This window comes from Lissotriton vulgaris, chromosome 1_1, assembly GCF_964263255.1.
Source record: "Lissotriton vulgaris chromosome 1_1, aLisVul1.2, whole genome shotgun sequence".
Lineage (NCBI taxonomy): Eukaryota > Metazoa > Chordata > Amphibia > Caudata > Salamandridae > Lissotriton > Lissotriton vulgaris.
Window position 1 is genome coordinate 378,653,663 of NC_141685.1, and position 25,599 is coordinate 378,679,261.

Here is a 25,599-nt window from a genome sequence, read left to right on the forward strand (position 1 = left end):
ATTCCAATTTATCTGCCCGATCACCCGTCTATGTGGAGCTCACAGCGAGGGGTAATGAATTCTTCATCATGATACCCACGCCTCGCGAACCTGAAGTGAATCCTGCATGTGTCACCATTTTATACCCCCACCTGTGCATCGCCTTACATGAATTTCCAATCAGGTGTGTCTCCTGTAATAGGACAATATCTGGAGCCTGCTGTTTAATGTATTGGAGCACCACACTACATTTAATCTTGTCCCCAAGGCCGTTGACATTCCAATTCAATATCTTAAAATGTTTGTCTCCCTGTGTACCCATTGGTTAGTGCAAAGATCTCAGCATCCTCTGATATACACTCAAATTCAAGTACCAATGTGAAAACCTTAACAACATATGAACATGAACCCCCAACCCAACAGCCCCCGCCCTGCGGCCCTGCGGCCCTGCACTCTAGGCGCGGAACTGCCCATGTAAAACTCTGCTGAGTGCCTCTCGCCCTGTGTTTGAACTAAAAGTAGAAAGTTTAAGGACGTGACATACCGTCTCTTTGTCTTCCCCCCTCCAACCTCCCCCCCCCCACCCAATAATAACTGTAAAGTTCCCTAAGAGAGTCACACACCACAGTTCTGGGTGACAGCCATTAGAAGGGGACAACCCCTTAGCCACCACGCGGCCCACCACTGCAATGCGTCCGTTCAGTGGAGCCACTGTGTTAACTCTAGCCTCGTTAGCCATGAGGCTGGGAGGCAGTGTCTTCTCCAGCTGAGTGATCACATGTGGCACGGTCCATGCAGAGTTCAAGCCAGTCCGCTGCTTCCTCAGGTTGTTCGAAGAACCAGGTTCTTCCCTCTGCTTCCACACAAAGACGTGCTGGGAATAACATAAGGTACTCGAGTGCCCTGTCTCTGGGCTTCTGTTTCACAGTAATGAATGACCGTCTCTGTTTCTGTACTCGTTGTGTAAAGTCTGGAAAGAAAGATATGTCTGCATTCTCGTAGCGGAGGGTGCCCACCATCCAGGCGCTTAGGTGAATTACATCCCTGTCCCGGAAGTTTAGCACTCTTGCCAGTATCGGGCGCGGAGGAGCCCCCGGCTTGGGGCGACCTCCGAGGACCCTGTGCGCACTCTCGATAATGAAGAACTTGCTGAGACCCTTGGGCTGTAAGTGCTGCAGAATAAGATCTTCCACAAAGAGGTCTGGGGATTGCCCTTTGGCCTTTTCCGGTACCCCTAAGATACGTAGGTTATTGCGACGTAGACATCCTTCATAATCATCCAGTTTGAGTTTGCAAATTTATGAAAAGATCGTATGTCCTTAATTTACCCTTGGAGCAGGGCAATGTCTCCCACCAGGCTAGAGGTGGTAACTTCCACCTGTTTGACTTTTTCGTTAAGTTTAGTGAGGTTACCTCGGATCAGGTTGACTTCAATAGTAATGGTGCCCATTTTAGGTTCCAGGGAAGTCTTAACCCTGGTGATCACATCGTTAACATCTTCAAGTGACAGCCCTTGGTCTTCTCCTCCTTGATGACTAGAAGAGCTACCCCCAGACTGACGGCTCTGGAGCATGTCTTTAGGGAGGGTATAGCGGTCCAGTCTGTTCGATTGCACCGTCTTGGGCCCTTTCTTACCCGCTGATTTGCCCTTCTCCATTGCTGCCTCAAACGGACTTCGGGCCCCCTGATAAGTTTGCCCCCCTCTCCAGTCCCAGCTACAATTCAATCCAGGGCAATGTCGGACCCCAGTTCCCGGCTCCCAGGAGCGGTACCACCATAGCGCGGGCAACCAGCTTCAAGTCTCTCCCGTGGCGTGCTACCCAAGCAATGGGATCCGGCCAAACTTAACCCAGCAGAACCCGGCTCACCACCTTCTGGAGCGCCGCTATTGTCCAGGATAAACAAGCCTTTATCCAGCCATCTATGGAGCCCCAGCCTCCACACAAAGGGTCCATAAAAGTCAGGCTCTGTGTGCTGCTCCTGCCGCGTCACTTCTATGCCTCCAGGAAGATGGGGGAGGGGCGGGCCGTGCGCCTCCAGTCGGTCACCTGCGAGGCGGGTAGAATAGCGTTGGGTGCGATGGACACCGGGGGGAGGGTCCCGAAACTCCATTCGCCACCTTGGGGGGGCCCCCACCGCCTCAACTCGCTCCGGTGTGCTGTGCGGATTAGAGAAAGGCCCAAACCGATCTCGCCTCCATCAAACCTCTGACCCGAATGGTGTGTGGGGGTTGCACCGGGCCTCCCGCATTGTCCCCAGCGAGTCGCCGGGCTCAGCAATCCCTCCAGAGCTCTCCACGGGCCTGGGCTGCGATCTCAATGGTCCAGAAGTGCGAGCACCTCTGTGCGCATGGACGGCAGAAGCCGATTCTGCAGGGCTCCACAGCGGCTGGATATAGAAATTGAGTCTCTGGCTGCGCCGTCTCCGTAGGCCGTCACTTTGCGGGACTCGTAGATGCAGGTAGAGGCAGATTTCAGCGGCAGGAGGTGGCGCAAGACATCCCGCTTGCCCTCCTGTGGGTTTCCCAATCTCGGGGAACCGGATTCGTGTGGCGGATCGACGTGGGGAGAACAGATATTACGGAGCTAGTGGTTGTCAGCCATCTCACTCCGGGTCTTGGCCACGCCCCGAGTTAGGAATTCTTGATGTACTTGTAGCTTTTAGACTGACAAGTAAATGAAAGTAATTTAATGGGAAATCCATCTTTTACCACATTGTTTTTGCTTTGAATCTACTCACTGGTACTGAATAGGTCAGGCGGTTAATTGTTGAAATCCGAGGGCTAGTCAACGTTCCTAAAAAAAAATTGCCATTTTGGACTCGTACTTGTGTGTAAGAAATAGAAAGCTTTTTGTGGTATAGATTTCTTTAGGTTTAGGGAAGATGGACTGAATTGATTAGGGATGCATCTGTTCTTTTTATATCTTCTATTTGATGCTTGTGATAATGCCACAAAATTGACTATCCTTTATCATATATCCAAGAACTCACTCTCGATGTGGTCTAGAAAGAAAGGCTGTGATGGCAGAGGCCTTTCATGTAATGCAGATGAGAGCTATTCTTTTCTTTGTATAATGAGGGTTTTACCGTTTGCATGTAAGATACATATGAAATACCTTCTGTAAGGAAGAACATTATTATCCATATTTGTTTACTTTCCGGTTTCCTTCTAGACTACAGTGTGGGATATTTTATTTTTTTCTGTGGTCCCTACTTGTTAGACGCTTAATGATTCACATTGAAAGAATGTATACTGTTTCCAATGTTATACTTGCCTTAACAGTACAATCTCAACATCTTTCTACGGTGAAACATGCACTTCTTTTTATTTGAGTGTCTTATTAGTAACATATAGTATACCATAACATTAAATGCAGAAAATCAAATTAATTAATTATTTTCCAATTGCAGACTGAAATGAAAACGCTATTGCTATACAGTACATCATTCCACAAATATTAACCACATACAGATACAGTGAGTTATGTAAAGAAATAGACCATTATAGCTCATTATTAATCCTAGTTTGAATGGGAACCTAGTAAAAAAGTAAGCATTCACATTTTAAGATCAACCTATCAAAATGCATTTACACCTAAGAACGTGTCATACCTAATGCTGTAAGTTTTTCTTGTTTCTATTCATAATACTGTTTTCCTGCCTTTGGGTATGGCTCAACATATAAGAGCTTTTTAGGCAATGTATTCTATCAGCTACAAAGAATTTGTGTCTTTACGCATTTAGATACAGAGTCTCTTATCTTGCTGTTTAGTCTTATTGAAAGACATGCCATTAAACATAACCAAATTCAAATCAGGTTAGGTTTATGTTTTTTGGAACACACCCTCCTAGAAACGTACCAAGACTGAATATTTGACCACAACATGTTTTAAATGAGCTGTTGGAGCCCAATACAGTCAGGGTGTTAGGCCAGTATCCATTTTTTAACAGCGTTGAGTATAATGTAGCCATATTTCTTTTGGTGTCACTTCATTGGTCTTTTCCCCAGTCATATTGCTAAAAGACCCGACACCCTAGTTGTTCAGTAGCATCCAATAGAACTTGAAAGCTTTAGATTTGCTCTCATCAAAAGACCATGATTAAATCATTAGAGGATATGAGTTACCTCTTAAAACTACTCATCTAAGTGGATGGCATGATCTTGACACTGTGATCTGGCTACTGCTACAAAAGTTGTTCTCTTTAATTTCCTATAGAGACATTTCTGGTTATTGACTGAATTTGTGTAAATCTACTATTTTGTTCCTGACTGTGCATTCTTCTGAACTAATGTACAATGTAAACATATTGAAAATGCGACAACATCACATTTCTGGAGTCAAGATCCCTTGGGAGATATATATATATATATATATATATGTATATATATATATATATATATATATATATATATATATATATATATATATATATATATATATATATATATATATATATATATATTCCAACTAAATATTAGTTTTCTTATTGGCCAAGCAAAATTAGAATCTGAGAAACATAGCTGAGATGGTGGGAGTATGTTAATTAGTGTCTGTATATATTCAGCAAGCTAATGGTAGCATTTTCAAATTGGAGATGGGTTTTTTAAATTTAAATTAAAAATAGTATTGAAGAAACTACAGTTTGGTAGCTTGTGAAAAGGGTTTTGCATCATATGAAATGTTTACTCATGTGCGTCTTCAGATATTCCATTTCTGTTTACCAGATATTTTGCTATTGAATTGATGTTTGTCTTTAGACTATAGAGATACACCATATGTACCATATTGTGAGCAAAAGGCAGTCCAACTCTTAAGCTATATGGACGTATTTTGCTAGGACTATGCCTTCTTTGTACCAGTCTGATGAAACTTGTTAAATGTCAATTGAAACCTAGAAGGTAATGAATGCATATTATTGTGGGAACTCTAGATGTCATCACCTTTTGTATTTGTTGCAGGTTGGATATCAAGCTGGAAGTAACGGGCAACCCCTGCCTTCACAGTACATGAACGATCTTGACAGTGCCTTAGTGCCAGTGATTCATGGAGGTGCATGTCAATTGAACGAGGGACCAGTCATCATGGAGCTTATATTTTATATCCTGGAAAACATCTCATAAGTGGACTTCACGTTCTCTGTCGGACCTTTTGCATTGCATCTGAATCATTTGCACTTTAAAACTGGAAGTTTAAGCTTTTGTTAACACTACTAAATGGGCTCGGGCAGGTGGGAGGTCTGAGGACCGATGTTCCATGACTCTAAATCTTCTATGCATTGTTAATAATAAAGACTATCAGGGCAGCTTCTATCCTCTAAAAAGGAAAAAAAGAGTATCTTTCCTCTACAGCTGATGATTCACACTCGTTCTTGGTAATCTTGCTGCACCTGAATTGCAAGACCTAATTACAGCTATGTACTTTATAAGATTAAACGGGTTGAAATATTTCTTTGGGACTCGGATTAATGGAACAACTGAACGCAGTGATGTAAAAGAGACGTTCACAGAGGGTCAATCGAGATCTACAATGCAATGCAACCTCATCTTAATTGTTGACACATCCAGTGGTTATTCAGCATACTTTGTAAAGTAGTACGGTTTACATTTCTTTGACTGATTCATGAGTCAAAGACATCTAAGACAATTTGCTATTTGCTTTGAAAATCCATATTATGTTGCATGGTACGGATGCCTAGCCATAACATATAGAATATGTCTGTCAGATTCATGTGAGAGACCTAAATTAGGGGGAGTGCATGATTCGTTGCCAGATTAGATACACATCTCTCACAGGATCCAGAGGAAATAGCTCCTTATAAATTGACAGTTATTTTTGTGTAAATATATACATATATATATTATTGACAACCATGTTGCTGTCAGAATAAATTTTATTATTATTTTTATAATGGTAAGGAAAACTACCCGCATTTCTGGAGACTTTTGTTGGCACTGTCAATCCTGTACAACATTGTGCCTCAGACATGGAAGATCTGTATGTAATTTTGAAATTATGCATGTCTTGTGGGGAAAAAATGTTTAATGATTGCGATTACATCGCATTCCATTTTTCCACCTTTTCATTTGTATTTATTTTTTAATGTTTAAGATTTTTTTTTTGTTATCTTGACTTCTTTTCCTGAGAAATATGTTTTCAGTATGTTTTCCCATGGTCATTCATCATTGTTGTAAGCTAGTCTGAGTTGTAATACACCAATGACTCTCAATATCACTCCAAGATGGTGATAAAGGGTTCCTCCCGTCGATGGTATGGTGGGACGGATATATTTTATTTCACTGCTAAGAGTGGAAACCAGACTCCTGCTGAGAAATATAACGGGCATCCAAATTCCATTAAGCCTTTCCGCCCATGTTTTGAAGAGCTTTGATATCATGCTATTCAAAAGTTGGTATATTGCTGTCTGTGACATTAGATAATAGAAACACCTCGCATATTTACAATTGGGCTAGCAAAAGACTTATCAATGCTACTGTCAGCTGAGTTATCCGAAAAAGCCATGAAGTGGTGGAATAGTAACTGGAGAGTCAGATGTCGGCGTCTTTTAAACTTTTTAGTAAACGCACATTTTCTTGAGTTCTCAAAAAGAGCTTAGTTTACAAGTTGCTAGATCTTTTGATTCTCTAGTCTAGCCATGTACTCTCTGAAACTGACATTTTAACTGAAATTAATGATTCCAGAGGAGTGAATCTTTAATGGGAGGACGTATTTCTTTGGAACTTGTAGCATAAAGGGTTGTGTATTGTACTGTGTTCCACAAGAGACCTGCAGTGATGAGTGGACATAGTCTTCTTGGCTTAATCAAAGGGATCACAGCTGCCCTTTTAATTACATTTTTGTTCTTGGTGGAAGTCAAATGAATGCTCTTCAGAGTCTGACTAGCAAAGTTAAATTGCACAGATTAGTATGGATTCATGAGATAAAAATGATACACAGTGTCATACTAGTGTGGATCTAAACTGAACTGAGAAATTGAATTCCTCAAGTGGGAATCCTAGTTCTTTTTTGCCCACACATCTTTGGGCAATTAACCCAATCCGGGTGTGCCTTAAATATTATAAGGTGTGCCTAAATGCTATAGCAACTGCTTGGCCCTTGTGAAACACAGTATATATTAGTTGAGGCTTCTGGTAACACTATCATTATTAGAAAATACATTACACTTTTGTATAATGATTTGTTTGTTTCATTTCTGTTATTTTTATTTATCTAACGAAATTTTTTTCTCACTTATTTAACATTTTCTTGTACAAGGAAAGATAATGCCTAGATGAGATCATGAAGTGTGTAGCAGTATTTAACTATAATTGGAAAAATAAATTATACCATGCCACCACCACTAAAGCAGCATGATTTAACTTGGTGTTCAGTAATAACTCTATGAAGAGGATAATGTGTTGGGTTCTTTTCTAAATTAGTTGTCTGCTGTAGCTGAAGATGCTACAGCGATAGCACGAGACTAATTGTCAGTTACCCTTCTGTAGTCTTATATCTTACTTTTTATGGCTTTAATTTGGCATTAACACTGTGAGATCTGGGCAACCTAGCAATGTGGCATGAAACGCGCTCTCCTGCTAAAATGTCTGGTTGAGGAACAGAATGCAGCCCAAAGCAGAGGAGAATGAAGTACTGCTTGCCCCTGAAATTGGAGAAAAAGGAAAACATGGACACGTCAGCTATTGGGTCCACTCTAAGGTCTCAGATTAAGTTGAGTGGAAACAAGGAGTGTTATTCTGGGCGTGGCTCGTACTTAAATGGAAAGTTGGCAGAACGTTGCTTATTTTATGGCCCACCAAATCCCAAGGAGGTTCACCTGAATCGTGGGGACAGAGCAGGGGGGCCCCTCCATTAGGGCGGGGGAGACCCCCTCCACCCTCACATAAACGGTAAAAAAAAGGGCTTTAAACCCGTTTTATTATTGTTTTATTTTAATCTCTCAGGACTCTGCCGAGTCTTGTGGGTTACTCCAGGGGGATGGCGCTGCTGGTAGGGGAGAGGTAATGCACTCCCTTCACTGCACATGAAGGTTTGGCAGGCCATCTCAGGCCGGCCAACCGTCATGCGCAGCAAAGCTTTCTCCCTCCCCAGCTGCATTGCTGGGTCTGGAGAGAGCAGGCACAAGCTCCCAGTCTGTCTGGGAGCGCCAGTTGCCATCAGTCAAGCCAATCCTGACGCTGCTTTCAGGCAGTGTCTGGATTGGCCGCAATGAAGTCTGGGAGCCTTGGCCCAGAGGAATGACTAGCGTGATGCAGTGGCGTTGAGGTAAGTAATTTTTTTTTAGTTTGCCCCTTTCCCACCCCCACCCCCAATCTCCCTCCTCCGGCCCGTCTCCCCACTTTGGCAGGGGACTACCGCTACTGGTGTAGAGTATTTGGGGTAGACATAGATTAATCTCACATCAGGAAATGTTGAACTTCCTTAGGAAAACATTGAAAGGCAAATGCAACTTGACTTCCCTCTACCATCCACCTGACCTTGACAGAGAGAAAAGTTTCCCTAGCTAATGCATTCACTAATGTGACAAATCGCGAACATAAGCAAGTACAGTATTACTTTTTTCAAATATTGAGAGGAACCCAACGTAAAAGAATACATTTGAGGTGTGATTGAAACTATGATGAAACTGAAAGGTAGAGTAGAACCTACCGTATGTAATCTGATTTTGATTGCATTTGCAATTAAGGTTCTTGTTATGACTGTCTGTGTGGTAGATGAAAGAAGCGACAACAACAAAATCCGAAGTGAACCAAATTTCAAGTAATACAGTATCTGATGGACGAAGAAGGTAGTGACCAGGAAAAATTCCTTGCAGATTTCCTACTGGGTCTACGCATGAGATATTTAATTTAAATATCTACATATTTTAGATTGTCACGAAAATATACTGTGAATGGTGAAAGGAGACCCTTCTTAGTCTTTCCGGAATGCGAACATGCACAAGAGATAACCCTGCTCCTCATGGAAAAACTTAAATCTCTAGTTGTTATGCACTTCTTCCGTGACAACGGAAAATAGGCACAAGTGGGGGCCTTTGAAGCAACAATGCTGATTCACTGCTATATGCTACCTTTTCTATCCATACAAATTATATAAGCTGGGAAGACCATACTGAGCAATTGCCTGCACGCACACGTCTGCTAGTTTACTATGGCTGGTTTACTATGTCACGTTGACTCCACTGGCCGCAGGACAACATCATGATCATTTTTGTATTCAATAATATTTATTTACGTCATTTATAAAGCGCCTGAATCACCCCAAATGGGGTATCTCTGCGCTGAGGACAGCTGAAAGGACAGGCAACCAAAATAAGAGTAGTGTTTTGAGCTTTTTTCTGAATCTTAAGTAGCTGGGGGTTAGACGGATCTCAGGGGGTAGCTGATTCCATAGTTTGGGGGCGAGATATGAGAAGGACTTTCCATCCAATCTGGCATATCTTATACTCGGGACCTTGAGCAGGCCCTTTCCTTCGGAGCGGAGGGAGCGGGGAGGGATATATTTCACTAACTTATCTGCAAGAAACGTCGGACCCATCTGGTTCATGCCTTTTGAAAACAATACAGCAGATTTTGAATTGTATTCTTTTTCGAACTGGCAACCAGTGGCGTTTTCGCAGTAGATGCAGAGAGGGGGTACGGTAGGTAGCTCCGGTTACCAGGCGGGCCGCAGTATTCTGCTCCTTAGCGGCAATCAGCAAGGCATTGCTAAAGTCCAAACGACTGAGTACCAGGGCATGGACCAGGGTTTTGCTTGTGGATACCTGTAGGAAATGAAAAACTTTCCGAAGGAGACTAAGAGCAAAGAAGCAGGCTTTTTTTATTGTCTCTGTTTTCGTCCATACTGAGGTCCTTGTCCATTAACACCCCTAAGTGTTTGACAACTGTCTTTGGCTGAGGAGAAGGACCCAGGTCATCAGGCCACCAACTGGGGGACCAGCTGGTGATAGCGTCCTTGAAAAGTATGACTTCCGTCTTCCCTGCGTTGAGCTGTAAAAAGTTACTGCTCATCCAGGAAGTTATAACTCTCATCCTTCCTTGAAACAACTTTTGGATATTCGGTGTGTCTTTCTTATACGAGAGGATAAGTTGTGGATCATCTGCGTATGAGATTGGGATAAACCCAATCTTCCTGAGAAGGGCCAAGAGAGGGGCAATGTATACATTGAATAAAGAGGGACTGACACATGACCCCTGTGGTACCCCTTTGGTGACTTGAGTGGTTTTGGAAGAAAAAGGTCCCAGTTTAACTGTTTGCGTCCTATTTCTGAGAAAGTCCTGAAGCCAGGCCAATGCTGAGTTCTGGATGCCTATAGCTCTGTCTATCCAGCAAGATTTGATGGGAAATGGTATCAAAAGCGGCGGACAGGTCAAGCAGTATATGAATAACTGCTTGACCATCGTCCGCCAGCATGCGAATATTGTCCGTTACATTGACCAAAGCTAATTTGGTGCTGTGCAAAGGACGAAAGCCTGACTGGGACTGATCAAGGCAGTGGGAAGCTTCCATATAGGTGGAGAGGTGGCGTTAATGTGTTTTTGCAGTAATTTGCTTAGTAAAGGGAGCAAGGTAATCGGGCGGTAGTTGGATACCTCGTTGGGGGGGGGAGTTTGAGATTTTTCCTAATTGGCATAATCTGCGCATCCTTCCATTCATTAGGGAGACGGCCCTGTGTGATGGAGCTATTGAAGATGGTGCAGATAGGCTCCGCTAATTCTGCAGCAAGTATTTTCACCTCTTTAGTCGGTAATAAATCTTTGGGAAAGCCTGATTTGGCGGATTGCAGTAATAATTTTGTGTCCTCGATATTAAGCAAAGGGAAGTCGTTAAGAGTATGCTGATTTTTTTGAGCCGGGTCATGTCCAACTAGGGAGGCATAGTTAATGTTGGTGAGAGAGGCTAATATCTTATTGTAAATATTCTCTATTTTTTGCGTAAAGTGGTTGGCTCTTTTGTCACACAGTGATTGAGTTGCTTCCTCATACGAATTACGGGCATTAGGATGGATGAGGGAATTCAAGATATTGAATAGTGTTTTAGGTGTATTGCCTGCTTCTTCCAACTGGTTGGCTATGTGGTTTTTACGTGCGGATCTTAGATTTTTATGATAGGTGTTTTTTCATGGGCTATGGGAAAGCTCCCCCGCCGCTCACTTCTTCCATCAGGCCCCACAGCCCGTTAAGATTAATATCTCGGGGCTGGCAGAGGCCTTATCCCATGTGCAGGTAGATCCTGGTGTAGATCTGGAGGGCGCAGTTGACCAGTTTAACAACTGGGTCAGACAGGGGGTGGAATCCACATGCAAACCCATGCACATTGCGTCCCAGCATGAGTCAGCCTCCCAGCCATGGTATTCCACTGAGCTAAAAGATCTGAAACTGTGCTGCGAGAAGATGGAACGCCTTTGGAGGGTGGCCTATTGTCCCTTAGCTAAATCTAAATTGCGTTCGACGCAGAGAATTTATTGCACCGCCGTGAGAAAAGCAAAAAGTGAGCAGTTTGCGACCAGAATCATGAAAGCTAACAACAACAGCAAGGAGATTTTTTCCATCGTACAGAACTTTGTCACTCCGAGCTGAGCAAAAGACCATCCCCGCTTCCTCTGATTGGTGTGAGGAGCTGTCTGCTTTTTTTACCAGCAAAATAAAACTTATTGAAGAAAGTCTGGCCCTATCTGCGTCGCCTCCTCGCTCCCTTCCGGCACCTTCCTCTTGCTTCTCCCCTACTAGGCTATTCTCTCAGTTCACCCTGGTTGAGTTGCCAGACATTTTCGCTATTCTTAGGTCACTAGAGTCAGGATCTCCTTCAGATCCTTGTCCGGCCAGAGTTCTAGCCGGTGTGGCGAATACGGTTGGCCTGGAAGTTACAACCATTGTTAACTGGTCGCTGCAGTCCGCACTGATGCCCAAACAGTGGAAACAGGCCAAGCTTCTTCCACTTTTAAAGAAGCCAACCGCGGATCCTTTGACGACGGCCAACTGTCGACCTATATCTTTACTGCCAGCACTTGCCAAGGTCTGCGAGAAGGTGGCCTTTCGCCAACTGAATGCATTCGTTGAAGCCGCGGGGGCTCTTCATCCGGCACAATCAGGCTTCAGATCATCCTACAGCACAGAGACGGCACTGGTGGAGGTGACGGGGGCTATTAGGGAGTGTTTGGATGGGGGCGGCAGAGCGGGCCTGATTTTATTGGACCTCTCTGCTGCTTTCGACACGGTCCCTCACCAGCTTCTTCTCTCATGCCTGTCTTCCATCGGCCTCTCTGGTACTGTGTGGGCCTGGCTGGAATCTTTTTTGAGCTCCCGTTCCCAGCAGGTCTGGATGCCTCCCTTCTCATCCTCTGCCAGGGAGGTCTTGACGGGAGTCCCTCAGGGCTCGACCCTCAGTCCATTACTTTTTAACATCTATCTGACCCCTCTGATCTCCCTGGCCGAAGAGCTGGGTGCCAAAATTATGGCTTATGCCGATGACACCCAGCTCTTGTTCACCTGGGATGGCTCTGATGTTTGTGCCGATACAGCGTAAAGTTGCCTAGCCGCTATATTTACATGGCTTGCACAGGCCAAATTGAAATGAAATGAGGGGAAATCGGGAATCATCCTTTATGGGCAATTTCCCCCGCTCTTCACAGAAGCTCTGTGGCCCTCTGATTTCCCCCGCTCTTTATCTGAGGGTGGCCCGGCCAAGAACCTAGGAATCTGGTTTGAAAATGACCTTAGGTTTGTGGAACATATCAAGAGGCTAACGGGTGTATGCTTTGGGACTCTCAAATCCTTAAGCAGATTTTTCCCCCTGCTCCCCCAGCGGGCCAAGGAGATGGTTGCTCGGGCGCTCATTCTATCACGCCTAGACTATGCCAACGCACTCTTTCTTGGAGTCCCGGCATACCTGGTGAACAAATTACAACTATTCAAAATACAGCGGCCAGACTCCTGCTGGGCATCTCCAAGAGACCTAGTATTAGATCACAAATGAGTGCTCTTCATTGGCTGCTTTTGATTCAGTGGGTACAATTTAAAGCTCTTGTTCTAGCACATAGAGCACTACCCGACTCGGCCCCCCCTTACATCAGGAAGAGAGTGGCCTTCTACACTCCCCGACGAACTCTAAGGTCGGCGGCACATCATCTGATGGCCACCCCTTCGTTTTCGTCGGACCAGGATGGGTGGCCGGTCTTTCTCAGTTAAAGTAGCCAGTCTCTGGAATGCCCTTCCCACTGTGCTGCGCCACACCCAGAATCTCAGATGCTTCAAGAAGCTTCTCAAAACGCACCTTTTCACGCAGGCCTATTAGTCTTCTACCTAGCCACTTGTCTGAGACTGCATCGCGCCAGGATACTCAAGAGTAGTTGCACGCGCTATAAATTCCCATATAACATAACATAACACCTTATACTGTTCCTTACTTAACTGATTTTTGTTATATAGCAAAACCGTTACACTTAGTGGTATGTAGTGCCTTTTTACATATGGTAACATCTAATAAAATGGTGGTGTATTATGTTGTAATAGATAACGGGTGCTCAATTGAAATATTTGTACAAATCCCTAATATCGTCATTGCCTTAGTTATTGATGTAGAGGTACCTGTGATTTCTTGCAGAAGCAGTTCAATTTGATGATTTAGTTGCGACAATGCAGGGCATTTAAAAAAACATGTACACTATCTGCGCCGTCACTGTAACACCTGAAGCATTTACCATCATTGTTTCCACCCCATTTCATCATGCGTTCAGGTGTATGATATAAATCGAAGATAGTCTTATAATGCTGCATTTGTAAATTCGATGATAGTAGAATTTTTCCTGCAACATCTATAGAAGTCTGAATCGCCTCTGCCTCAACCCCTAAACACAAAGCTCATTTTAGATCATAGGCAGCCAAATCATCTTTTTGTGATTCAATTCACATAAGATATTGTGCCTTTATCTTTACCTTCCTTCTAATAGCCTCTATGATTGAGAGCTCCATGATTCCCTCATACAAGTGCCGTCTAACCAGATAGTTCTGTAATTGTTAAAAAAAATCATGATGTTGAAGTTGATACCTTTCAACTAACTCCTCAAATAAACACAACACTCCACCCTTATTAAGATCACCCAGACATCTAATCCTCTGCCTATTCCAACACATCATCTTTAAATACCAGAATATTTCCGGAAACCTAATAGCAGAATCAAGTGGAGTATAATAATTTGGTTGTGAGATATTCAGCCACTTACATACCCTTTTCCAAGCCTTGTAGGCCGAGATCAAGACCTTAAACCTAGTTTTTTTTATAATAACTCGGCTCGGAAAATTTTAATAACCCATATCTAGCTTCTACCCCTAACAATAATTGATATATTGAAGGAGCTTCTGCCTCTATCGCTGCGTCTTCTGTCAATAAAATATGCATGTTTTGCAGTAAACAAACATAATAGTAGAAGCAAAACTTCTGAATGGACTACCCTCCCCTGCCTATTGGCAGCATCATGTATTTAAAGGCTCTCCTGGCTTTATGTTGTTCCCAGATAAATCTACCACAAATCGATTGAAGCGCTTGCAACAGTTTTTTTGTTAACTCCAAAGGCACTGCTCTAAAGTAATAAAGAACTTTAGGCTAAACAATCATTTGTAGGACATTGCGTCATATGCAGACACTCCAACCGGTCTAACTGCTGATTGACTGCTAAGGTGATACTACCCCAGATAGCTTCCATTAATTTTTGTAGGGACATTCTGATTTTTATGCCAAGATATTGGGCTTCATCTGTTATACGACTCTCAACTGGGCAGGCTTGATGAGTACATACTATCTGGTCTTAGCTGCATTTAATTTATATCCCGACACTGCCCCAAATTCTTCAGCTAAACTTTCTATCTCCCTTATAGCCTGTACAGGATCAGCAGAATCAACAATAATATCATCCGCATTTGCTACTACACGTATTTGATAAGCCCCACACTTGAATGACTTTATCGTACTGCTTTGTCCTAACATCTGCACGAATGGGGCAATATATAAGGCAAAAGTAGCAGGGAGCAGGGACACCCCTGCCTTGTTCCCCTATTGATACAGACTTGCTTGGATTTCATACCCATAACACAAAGTTCGAGGCATATGGGCTGCAGATGGTACATTATGAATAGATCGCCATCTGGTGTTGGGCTCGGATGATTGCACTTTGTTTTTCTCTTGGAGAGTCTTTTGTCTCTTGGTGACTCCTCCCTTGGTTGGTAGTGCGCATGGGCATCGGCTCCATCCTTAGATTGTTTTTTTCCGCCATCGGGTTCGGATGAAGATCGAGACGCTCCAGATCAACTTCAGAAGAAAGTGATTTTCGGCGCGTATTCCCTTTCGACGGTATTGTTATTCGAACGCGTTCATTTCCATTCCGACGCGTTACAAATTCAAAATAGAAGAGAAAAACTTGGATCTACGTCGAAGAACAGGAGGCCTTTCTCGACGCAGTCAAGCCCGGAGTCCATGGAAAGGACTCCATTCAAAAAATGTCCAACGTGTGGTGCTAAGTTCCCACACAAGGACCTACACGAGGTGTGCAACCTCTGTCTATCGCCTGAACACGAATCCAGGGACTGCGAAGCCTGCGCAGCATTCTCCTCCAAGCTAACGATTAGAAATCGTCGAGCTCGAAGACACGAGGTTTCCAGAATGCAGGCGGAAGCGATCCCGGAGCTGTTCGGAGACGAACAAATCGAGGAAGAAGAGGACCAGTCGGGGTCGGAAGGGGACCAGTCGGAGGTTGAAGAACTCATCGAGCAACAAACCGTGAGTGACGACGTCCCCTTACCGAAAAACCGACCCCGTGCGGTAACGACCCCGCCCTCGGGCCCGGTCAAACCGCTGAAAAAAGTTTCCGACGCCCCGCCCTCGGGCCCGGCAACGAAACCGAAACTGAAACCGAAACACTCGGACTCCCACCATGTCGGATCCGAGAAAAGGGCGACATCGACTTCGGCACCGAGGCTACATACAAAGGAGAGCTCGGTATCGAAACATTCCATGTCGAAACATAAATATGACTTATCGCCCAAGAGACACTCGATACCAAGAAAGTCGGAATCGAGCAAACATTCGGTGTCGAAAACAACAAGATCTGACGATCGAAAACAAAAGCACCTCTCGGAACCAGGACCCTCGGTACCGATTCAGGAGCAACAGACAGATCCCAAACAAAAGATCTTGTTTATTGATCCACAAACTGGGAAAGTGGTCACGAAGAAGAGAAAGAGTGAACAGTCAGAAGATAAACCTCTTCCTTCAAAAAAGAGAACAATGGGGACGAATATAACTCCTCCTGCTTCTCCTCGTCCTAGAGTAACACCCTCTTCTCCTATTCCTCACAATAGGCCAAATATTCCTACACCTTCCACACCAAGACCAGCTACACCTCAGTCAGATGTAGACAGTGATCTAGGGGAGGGAGAACCTCAAGGGGATGACTAAACTATCCCAGATGAGGAGGATCCATGGGAAAATTATGATGTAGGGTCAGATGAGGACAACGACCCAGAGCTATATCCCTCAAAGCCTTCACCACCTGATGATAACACAGGTTTTGTGCAGCTCATTAATAGGGCAGCAAAATATCATAAGGTAGATATACATACAGAACCTCAAATAGAGGATTTCTTGTTAGAGACTCTACCTAATGCACAGAGAACATCAGGTACTCTTCCTATGTTGAAGGGTCTTCTTACTCACACAGATGAAATATTCGAAAACCCAGTGAGAGCCAGGGTGTTAAACCCAAGAATTGATAAAAAATACAAAGCGGCTCCAAAGGACCCAATATTTATTAGAGGGCATGTACCGCTAGACTCGCTGGTGGTCTCAAACGCTCGTAAAAGAGCAAACTCATTATCTACAGGAGAGGCTCCTCCACCAGATAAAGAGTCGAAGTTAATAGATGCATCAGGCAAAAGAGTAGCATCACAGGCAGCGAATAGCTGGCGTATAGCCAATACACAAGCACTACTCGCACGTTACGACAGGGCACATTACGATGAGTTAGAAAAACTTCTCACACATCTCCCAAAAGAACATCAGAAGAAGGCAGACCAATTAATACAGGAAGGTAAAATAATAACAAATACTTCCATTAAATGTGCATTAGACGCAGCAGACACTGCAGCAAGATCGATTAACACTAGTGTCATGCTAAGAAGGCACGCATGGCTTAGAATCTCAGGATTCAAACAAGAAGTACAAACAGCCCTACTGAACAAACCATTTGATCAGAAGACATTGTTTGGTTCAAGCACAGACGAGACATTAGAAAAAATGAAGAAAGATACGGAAACGGCTAAGTCAATGGGAGCATTGCAACAGCCAACACACAGAGGTTCCTTTCGTAGATCCACCTATAGAGGGGGCTCAAAGAACACAGGAACGAATCAGCAATCCACATCTTTCACACCAACATCACCCAGAGGTAATTCAAGAGGCAGTTACAGAGGTAACAACAATAAGGGAAGAGGCCGCGGAAATAATAATAACCGCAACGCCTCAACACCAAAACAGTGACTTCATAGAACTCCCCCCAGACCGCATAACACCGGTCGGGGGACGTCTATCACAGTTCCTACCTGTCTGGGAAAACATCACGTCAGACAAGTGGGTGAGACAAATTATCCAACATGGTTATTGCCTAGAACTCAAAGCTACCCCACCAAACATCCCCCCCAAACAGCGTCCAATGAGTCAGGATCATCTCACATTGTTCAGAGAAGAAGTGCTAGCACTTCTACAAAAGCCTGCAATAGAGAAGGTCCCAAAAGATCAACAGGGCACAGGAGTATACTCTCTATACTTCCTGATCCCCAAAAAGGACGGGTCCCTACGACCAATATTAGACCTCAGACCTCTCAATGCTTACATAAATTCGGAGCACTTCCACATGGTCACGCTCCAACAAGTACTCCCTTTACTGAAGAAAGGGGACTTTCTTTCTACACTGGATCTAAAAGACGCTTACTTTCATATCCCAATTCACAAAGCCCACAGAAAATACCTAAGGTTTGTGTTAGAAGGACAACACTATCAGTTCAAAGTCCTTCCATTCGGTGTCACAACAGCACCGAGAGTTTTCACAAAATGCCTAGCTGTGGTGGCAGCACACCTAAGAAGACAACAAATACATGTCTTCCCATACTTGGACGATTGGCTAATAAAGGCCAAGTCAAAGGAAGAATGTCTTCACAACACACAGAAGACAATTCAATTGCTGCACCCCCTAGGGTTCACGGTGAACTACAAAAAATCACACCTGCAACCAAACCAGATTCAGCAATACCTGGGGGCTACAGTAGACACAGAAAGGGCAATAGCATACCCCAACCCAATCAGAGTACAGACAATGGTCGGGTTAATACAAAGATTTCAACCACAACGCTCACTACCAGCACGAGTGTTTATGCAACTATTAGGCATGATGTCCTCCTGCATACTGCTAATACCACATGCCAGACTACAAATGCGCCCACTACAAGAGTGTCTAGCGACACAGTGGAATCAGGCTCACGGTCAGATTACAGATCTGGTGTTGGTAGACGACCGGACGTATCGCTCTCTGAAGTGGTGGAACACAGAAAACATTTCCAAGGGACGGTCGTTCCTAGAGCCAATTCCACAAGTGATAATAACAGCGGACGCATCGCTCTCCGGATGGGGAGCGCATATGGACAGATACACAGTACAGGGGAAGTGGAGTGTGCAGCAAAAGAAACTGCACATCAACTACCTAGAGCTATTAGCAATATTTCTAGCACTAAAAGCTTTCCAAATGCAAATAACAGGCAAAGCAGTCCTGATCAGAACAGACAACATGACTGCAATGTATTATATTCAAAAACAGGGGGGGACACACTCTCTCCAACTGTCCAGACTAGCACAGGACATATGGAGATGGGCCATTCCTCAAAAGATCTACCTGTTAGCGGAACACCTACCAGGAGTTCAAAATCAAATAGCAGACATCCTAAGCAGACAGTCAGAACAAGTACACGAATGGGAGCTGCACGACCAAATACTACAGCCATTCTTCCAAAAATGGGGGCAACCAGAGATAGATCTGTTTGCCAATCATCAGAACGCAAAATGCAAAGAATTCGCATCCAGGTACCCACACCAAAGGTCCCAGGGCAATGCACTGTGGATAAATTGGTCCAACAGATTTGCTTACACGTTCCCTCCTCTACCACTAATTCCATTACTGGTTCGGAAACTGCAGCAACATTCAATGACAATGATACTAGTGGCACCCACGTGGGCAAGACAGCCGTGGTTCACCACGCTACTACAACTCTCACAAGTACCACATCAAAAGCTAAGGTTATTACCCATGCATCTTACACAGAACCATGGAGAAATAATGCACCCAGATCCCAAACAACTGAACCTAGCGATCTGGCTCCTGAGGTCATAGAGTTTGGGTATTTAGATTTACCACCAGAATGCATGGAAATCATTAAACAAGCAAGACGTCCTACCACCAGAGCATGCTATGCAGCAAAATGGAAGAGGTTTGCTATACACTGTAACAGTAAACACATCAACCCTCTGGACGCATCCACTAAACAAATCATTTGCTATTTGTTACACTTACAGCAATGTAACCTAGCATATACCTCTATCAGAGTTCATCTCGCAGCCATAGCGGCGTACCTACAAAACAGGCAACATCTGTCACTGTTCAAAGTACCAGCAATTAAAGCTTTCATGGAAGGACTCAAAAGAGTCATTCCACCAAGAAGACCACCTTCCCCAGTCTGGAATCTCAACATAGTGCTTACCAGACTAATGGGGCCACCATTTGAACCTATGCATAGGTGTGAAATACAATTCCTCACATGGAAGGTAGCCTTCCTCATAGCTATCACGTCACTTAGAAGAGTAAGTGAACTGCAGGCTTTTACGATTCAAGAACCATTTATGCAGCTACACCAAAATAAAGTGGTTCTTAGAACAAACCCAAAATTCTTACCGAAGGTTATTTCAGCATTCCACATCAATCAGTCAGTGGAATTACCGGTTTTCTTTCCAAAACCACAAACAGTAGCTGAAAGAGCCCTACATACACTGGATGTTAGAAGGGCCATATTGTACTATACAGAAAGAACACAAACTTTCAGAAAGACAAAACAGCTATTTGTTGCGTTTTCTCCCACACATAAAGGCAATCCCATCTCCAAAGCGGGCATTGCCAGATGGATTGTAAAATGCATTCAAATATGCTACTTAAAGGCAAAGAGAACATTAACTGTTCCTCCTAGAGCTCACTCTACACGTAAACTAGGGGCATCTATGGCATTTCTGGGAAACATTCCACTAGATGACATATGCAAAGCGGCTACCTGGGTTACACCGCACACCTTCACAAAACACTATTGTGTAGATGTGCACACAACACAACAAGCTAGAGTGGGACAAGCAGTATTAAAAACATTGTTTCAGACAGTTGCAACAGACACGGGCGACCACCGCTAGGGAGAGAACTGCTATATAGTCTATTCATAATGTACCATCTGCAGCCCATATGCCTCGAACGGAATATGCTACTTACTTAAAATGGGGCGAGAATAGCCTGACTAACTTGTGCACTAGTTCCCTATTCTAAAACTGCAATACCTTTTTGCAGAATTACAGCGTGAATTGAAACGCGACCGGGTTTACCGTTTAAGGACACCGAGTGAAGGTCCTGACCGGCAGGTTTAACACAGCGAGCAACACGAGGCCCGTGAACAGTACCACCTTGTGTGCAGCATTAAAACAGCTCAGGTACGCCGGACTCCGGTTGTGAAATAACACGCAACAAAAAATAAGCAATATATTTTGACAAGTGTTGCCCATCATGTTTTTCAGGAGCGCGAACCCCCGTACAAGTAGGGAGGATATCTCCTACACCCCCGGAAACACCTCCACATGACAAACAGCATTAGAGGTAGGAAACCTCAGCCTTTCTGTCTGTATAGCAGACTGTTTTTAGATTGGCTATGATCAGAAATAGTAAATATCCCTCATTTTACACAACAGGTCTACAGTTATAGAAACAGGACCCTGGAAGCTATTAGCTCCGTTACACATATTGGACCCGCGGGACCGCGTAGCCCATAGAACAAGGTAATAGAGGCTATGGCATCAGTCTTTAATAAGGGGAGCAGTAAGGTTTCAGATGTAGTTACTAAATGTTCTTTCACATTTTTATTCAGATTACCCCCAATGAAAGAGCCCTGATGAGAATCTGTCACTCACCTTCAGATTCGAAACGCGTCGGCATTTAAAGAAAAGTTATAAATTTATTGTTGACTGCATTATTAATTGTTTTTTGAATCAATTTTCCCCTGCAATGAAAGGGTTGCTTTCTTTTGTTTCTATTCTTGGTAATCATAAGTGAGAAATATTTCCTAAAGGCAACGAAATATTTCACAACGAGTAAATATTTGTGAACACGTAGCTTTTGTAAAAGAAGATTGTCGAATATTTGTATATATGTTTGTTTTTTTAAATGTTGTAAATATGTATAAGTATGGTTTAGAAGTATCTTTCTCTTCCATGAAAACTTGAATTTGATAAACTAATTTCAACAGGTTGAAATAAAATACCTGCACAAACTGAAGAGTTTCTTTGTTTGTGCGTTCTTGATTAAATCTTCAGTAATAATCATTATCGTGGGGGCTAGCAAATTCTTTAATGTCCTTTTTTTTTTAAAACACAACAATATTAGCCTCGTCCCAAGAAGGAGGAGAGTCTCCCCACTGTGCTTCATGGAAACCCTCAGCATATCAATTTGCATGACTGAGCAGCTGATGAATCTCTAATGGTAATTTGTCTGAGCCGGCAGCTTTTCCCTTTGCCAATTGTCCCAATGCTGCCTCAATTTCCTCAAAAGTTATTAATTCATCTAAGGCTGCTTGTTCCTCAACACTTATCCGATTCGATACAAATTTATGACCGAAATGCTCGATTTCTATATCCTCTGGGTCAAATTGCTTGTATAGCGCTTGATAGATTTCATTTAAAAGAAATACCTTCCTCTGTTTCGACCGTATTACCCACTGCATCAATCCTAGCCAAAATCCTTTGAGAGGATTGCCTAGCTCTAAGTTTCTGTGCCAGTCGATTTGCCATATTCGTACCTATTTTGTTTATAGGTATTATATTGGATAGCAGTTTCCTTGCACCAGATCCCGTTTATTTTTGCTTTAGCAACTGCTAGCTTACTATTCTAGCTTTGACATCTACTCCCTGCCTAAGAACCTGTAGTAATTCCAATACAACTTCCCGGAGCTGATCCAGCAACTGGTGAATAATTATTTGTCCTCGATTTAATTTAGCTAGCCCAAAACTAAACGCCTCACCCCGTATTCCTGCTTTAAAAGTATCTCATACGATAGGTACCAAGGTAGATCCTCTGTTTATATCAAGGAAATCCCTTGCCCAGCAGATCAAATGGTCTCTAAATGCCTTATCATTCAATAATTTCCTATTAAAAGAAAATGTCCTCCCACACTTCCTCTGCCTCATCGTATACAAGTCCAGCAAGAGAGGGCCATGATCTGCAGTAATTCAAGGCCAGACCTGCATTTTCGCGCCAGCTATCCGTGATTTAGACAAAAATATGTAATCTAATCTTACCAATGTTTGATGCGGATATGAATAAAACGTAAAGCCAGGATCTGACTGATGAATAGTCCTACATGAATCCACTAACCCATGGTCCCTCAATAATTGAACTAAAGCCTTAAGAACTTTAGGTTTGCGGCCCACATATTTGTATTTGGGATTTAAAATGTGCCCCTCTAAAATCCCCACAACTCAACATTTAAGTCTGCCAATAGACAAGCCTCATTTACATTTGACCCATAAACAGAGCATATAGTACACTTAGTTATTCCTATTAGGCATTCTGCAATTGCCCATCTCCCATAATTGTCCAGCTTTACCCTTCCTGTCCCCATGATGCCGCCATAAACCAGAATAGCTACCCCCCCCCCCCTATTAGTAGAAGACTGCCTAGTTGCAGCCAGGAGTGTGTAACCTAAATCTTCTATCAATTTACGGTTGGCCCATGGTATATGTGTTTCCTGGATGCACAGGATATCTGGTTTTATGAGACGTAATTCTGCAGCTAGCCTGCGCCTTTTAGTACAGTTATTTAGGCAGCAAATGTTAAAAGTACATATACGAATTTCCTTAGCTGCCATATCTCCTCATATCTCATGTAATAAACCAGTAGTAAACCACGCATTTTTATACTTTGTTAAATATCTAATTGACCTTTTTAAACATCAAAAATATTTACACATGGATTGATTTTAATAAGATGCACCCCCCACCATTCTCACACCAAACCCTCACCCCCTGCCCAGTGCCCCCAAACCTTGCCCCAAGCACCCCTCCATCCCTCTCCCCCGTTTTGAGGCAGTTGGGCCTATGGCCCAGTAGATGCAGAGTGGGTTCTCCCCCTGTGACCCCCATCCTACGTATCGCGTCTAGCTAGCACAAAAATAAAAGAAGTATGCTGCCTGGGTTCCCCATTCAGTACCGCATTCTAAATTCACCAACCATACAAATAACCTAAATGTAAAACTAACCCCATCAAGTAGTGCCTGCTATAAAAAATCTATATCATTAGACCAAGCTAAGAGGGAGGAAAAGATAAACAAAAGTATGTGTTGAAACATTAAATTGTAGCCAAATATTCCTCTGTTGACAAATCTGTAGTAAAGAAGCGCGTTTGACCTTTAACAATCACTTTAAGGGTGGCCGGATTTAACAAAAACACTTGCGCTCCTTTCTCCTGAAAAGGAGATGTTAGCCGGCGTAGCTGCCACCTTTTCTCCACAATTTGATGGCAAAAGTCTAGTCGGGAAAAAAAATTGACTTCCCTTCGCTGCCCGCTTTTTATCTGGCCGTCAGTTCATATATCGCCTGGCGTGCCAAAAAATTGTTCAGGCAAATCAAAATTGCTCTTGGCCTAGCATCCTTATCACCGGATTTTGCAGGCCTCTGTTTGAACAGAAAAAGATGTGCCCTCTGTTCTTCGTGGGACCAATTTTAATGTTTTAGATCTGGGAAGGCTTCAGTGAATAGTTCCACAACAAATTTGCGGGTATCTTGTCCCTCAGTGCCTTTAGGAATACCTAAAATCTGCGGATTGTGCCTACGAATTCGGTTTTCCAAGTTCAGAAGTTTGGCCTGCCTGTCGTCTTTATATTGCTGCGAGCTATCCACCATTGACTTTTGTCTAACCATGTCATCTTCTAATGTAGAGATTTAGCCTCTGCCTCATTTACTGGTTCCGTAAACTCGGTAAATGATTTCGCTATCCGCCTCATAGCATTCTGTTGTTTACGGCAAGCGGCATGCGTTTTAGCACTTTCTGCGCGAGCCTCAACCCTATGTTCTGTAATGCATTGATAAATTGCCTCTAATGATATCTCCGCCCGCTGGTTAAGAACTTGAGGACGTTCCTCTCCATTGCCTCCCTTTACTACTTCTATAGCAGTTGGAGTCAAGCTAGGAGTGCCGCCCCTCATAGTCGCCTGGTCGGTTACATACACAAAGAGAGTATAAGGAGATGGATCATAGTGGTTTCAAAATTGTCATTATCCGGATTTGAGATATTAAACTCACTGCCAGTGCTAGTTCCAGATCTTTCTAGAAAAAAAGATTTTTTTTCCTAGCTCTTCGTCCTCATCAGATGAATGATCTGACATTGAAAAGAAGTTACCTTCACCAGAATCGCTCTCCCTATTAGCAGAATCCAGACATAAATCTGTTATTGGATCTGATGTGGTAGTCTCCTCTTGGTACCCAGTTGCTGCGCCTGTAGATAGTCCTATTTGCTGTCCCTCCTATGTCCTCTGAAACAGGTTCTGCATCATAGTCTATATCTTGATTTTTCTGACCGCCTGGGACTCCTTCGGTTGTGCTGCCTCGGAGCATTCATTAATAGATATTTCCTTATTGTCATTTCTCCCTTTACCAGACTCCGCTTAGACATCACAGTATGTTGCTGCTTTTTTTTGCAAGAAGATTTGGGGTATCTGAGGTATCAGGGGAATCGGAGGTATCCTGGATGTCTTATTATTAATCATCTCTTGCGTCACGGCAACTGTCACAGCACCTGCAGCGCCAACTATATTTGCTGCATCTTTTATACAATTTGCTGAAAGAGCTGGCCTCTTCACTCGTCGCTGGTTGCTTAGTTTTCCCTCCACAGCCAGTTTTTGGAGGCATAACGTTAAATACAGATCAAGAGAGCTGTAGTAGTGTTCACCAGTTATGACTCGCCATTTATATTTTTTCAATTGAGCGCTTAATCTCAAAGAAAAGAAGAAACCGACAAAACAGAGTCTCAAGCGATTAGGGCAGTTACAGAGATACAATGTAGCAAAGCGCTATGACAAACTCTGCTTTGAAACTCAACCGAAATTCTGGCGATTTAGTGGTTCGGAATGCAACAATGTAACTGCTCCCTGTTGTCGGGGAAGTTACTCACAAAATGTCAGGCGGCTGAGCCACACACCCTCCAAAAATACTGCTTCTCCTCTGCTCCTCCAAAATGTCCCTTTCTACAGCCCTCTAGTGGCACTAA

The 25,599-nt window shown here is 43.5% G+C and overlaps 1 protein-coding gene across 1 annotated transcript in view; it reads left to right on the top strand.

The window, feature by feature from the left end:
• ZFYVE9 (zinc finger FYVE-type containing 9) overlaps positions 1-7,340 on the top strand; it is a 656,288-nt gene extending 648,948 nt beyond the window's left edge. The window contains exon 19 of the mRNA XM_086952440.1: positions 4,940-7,340. Coding sequence (XP_086808566.1) covers positions 4,940-5,101 — 162 coding nt within the window. The 3' untranslated portion in view covers positions 5,102-7,340. The remainder of the gene's footprint in view (positions 1-4,939) is intronic.
• Positions 7,341-25,599: the final 18,259 nt, after the last annotated feature.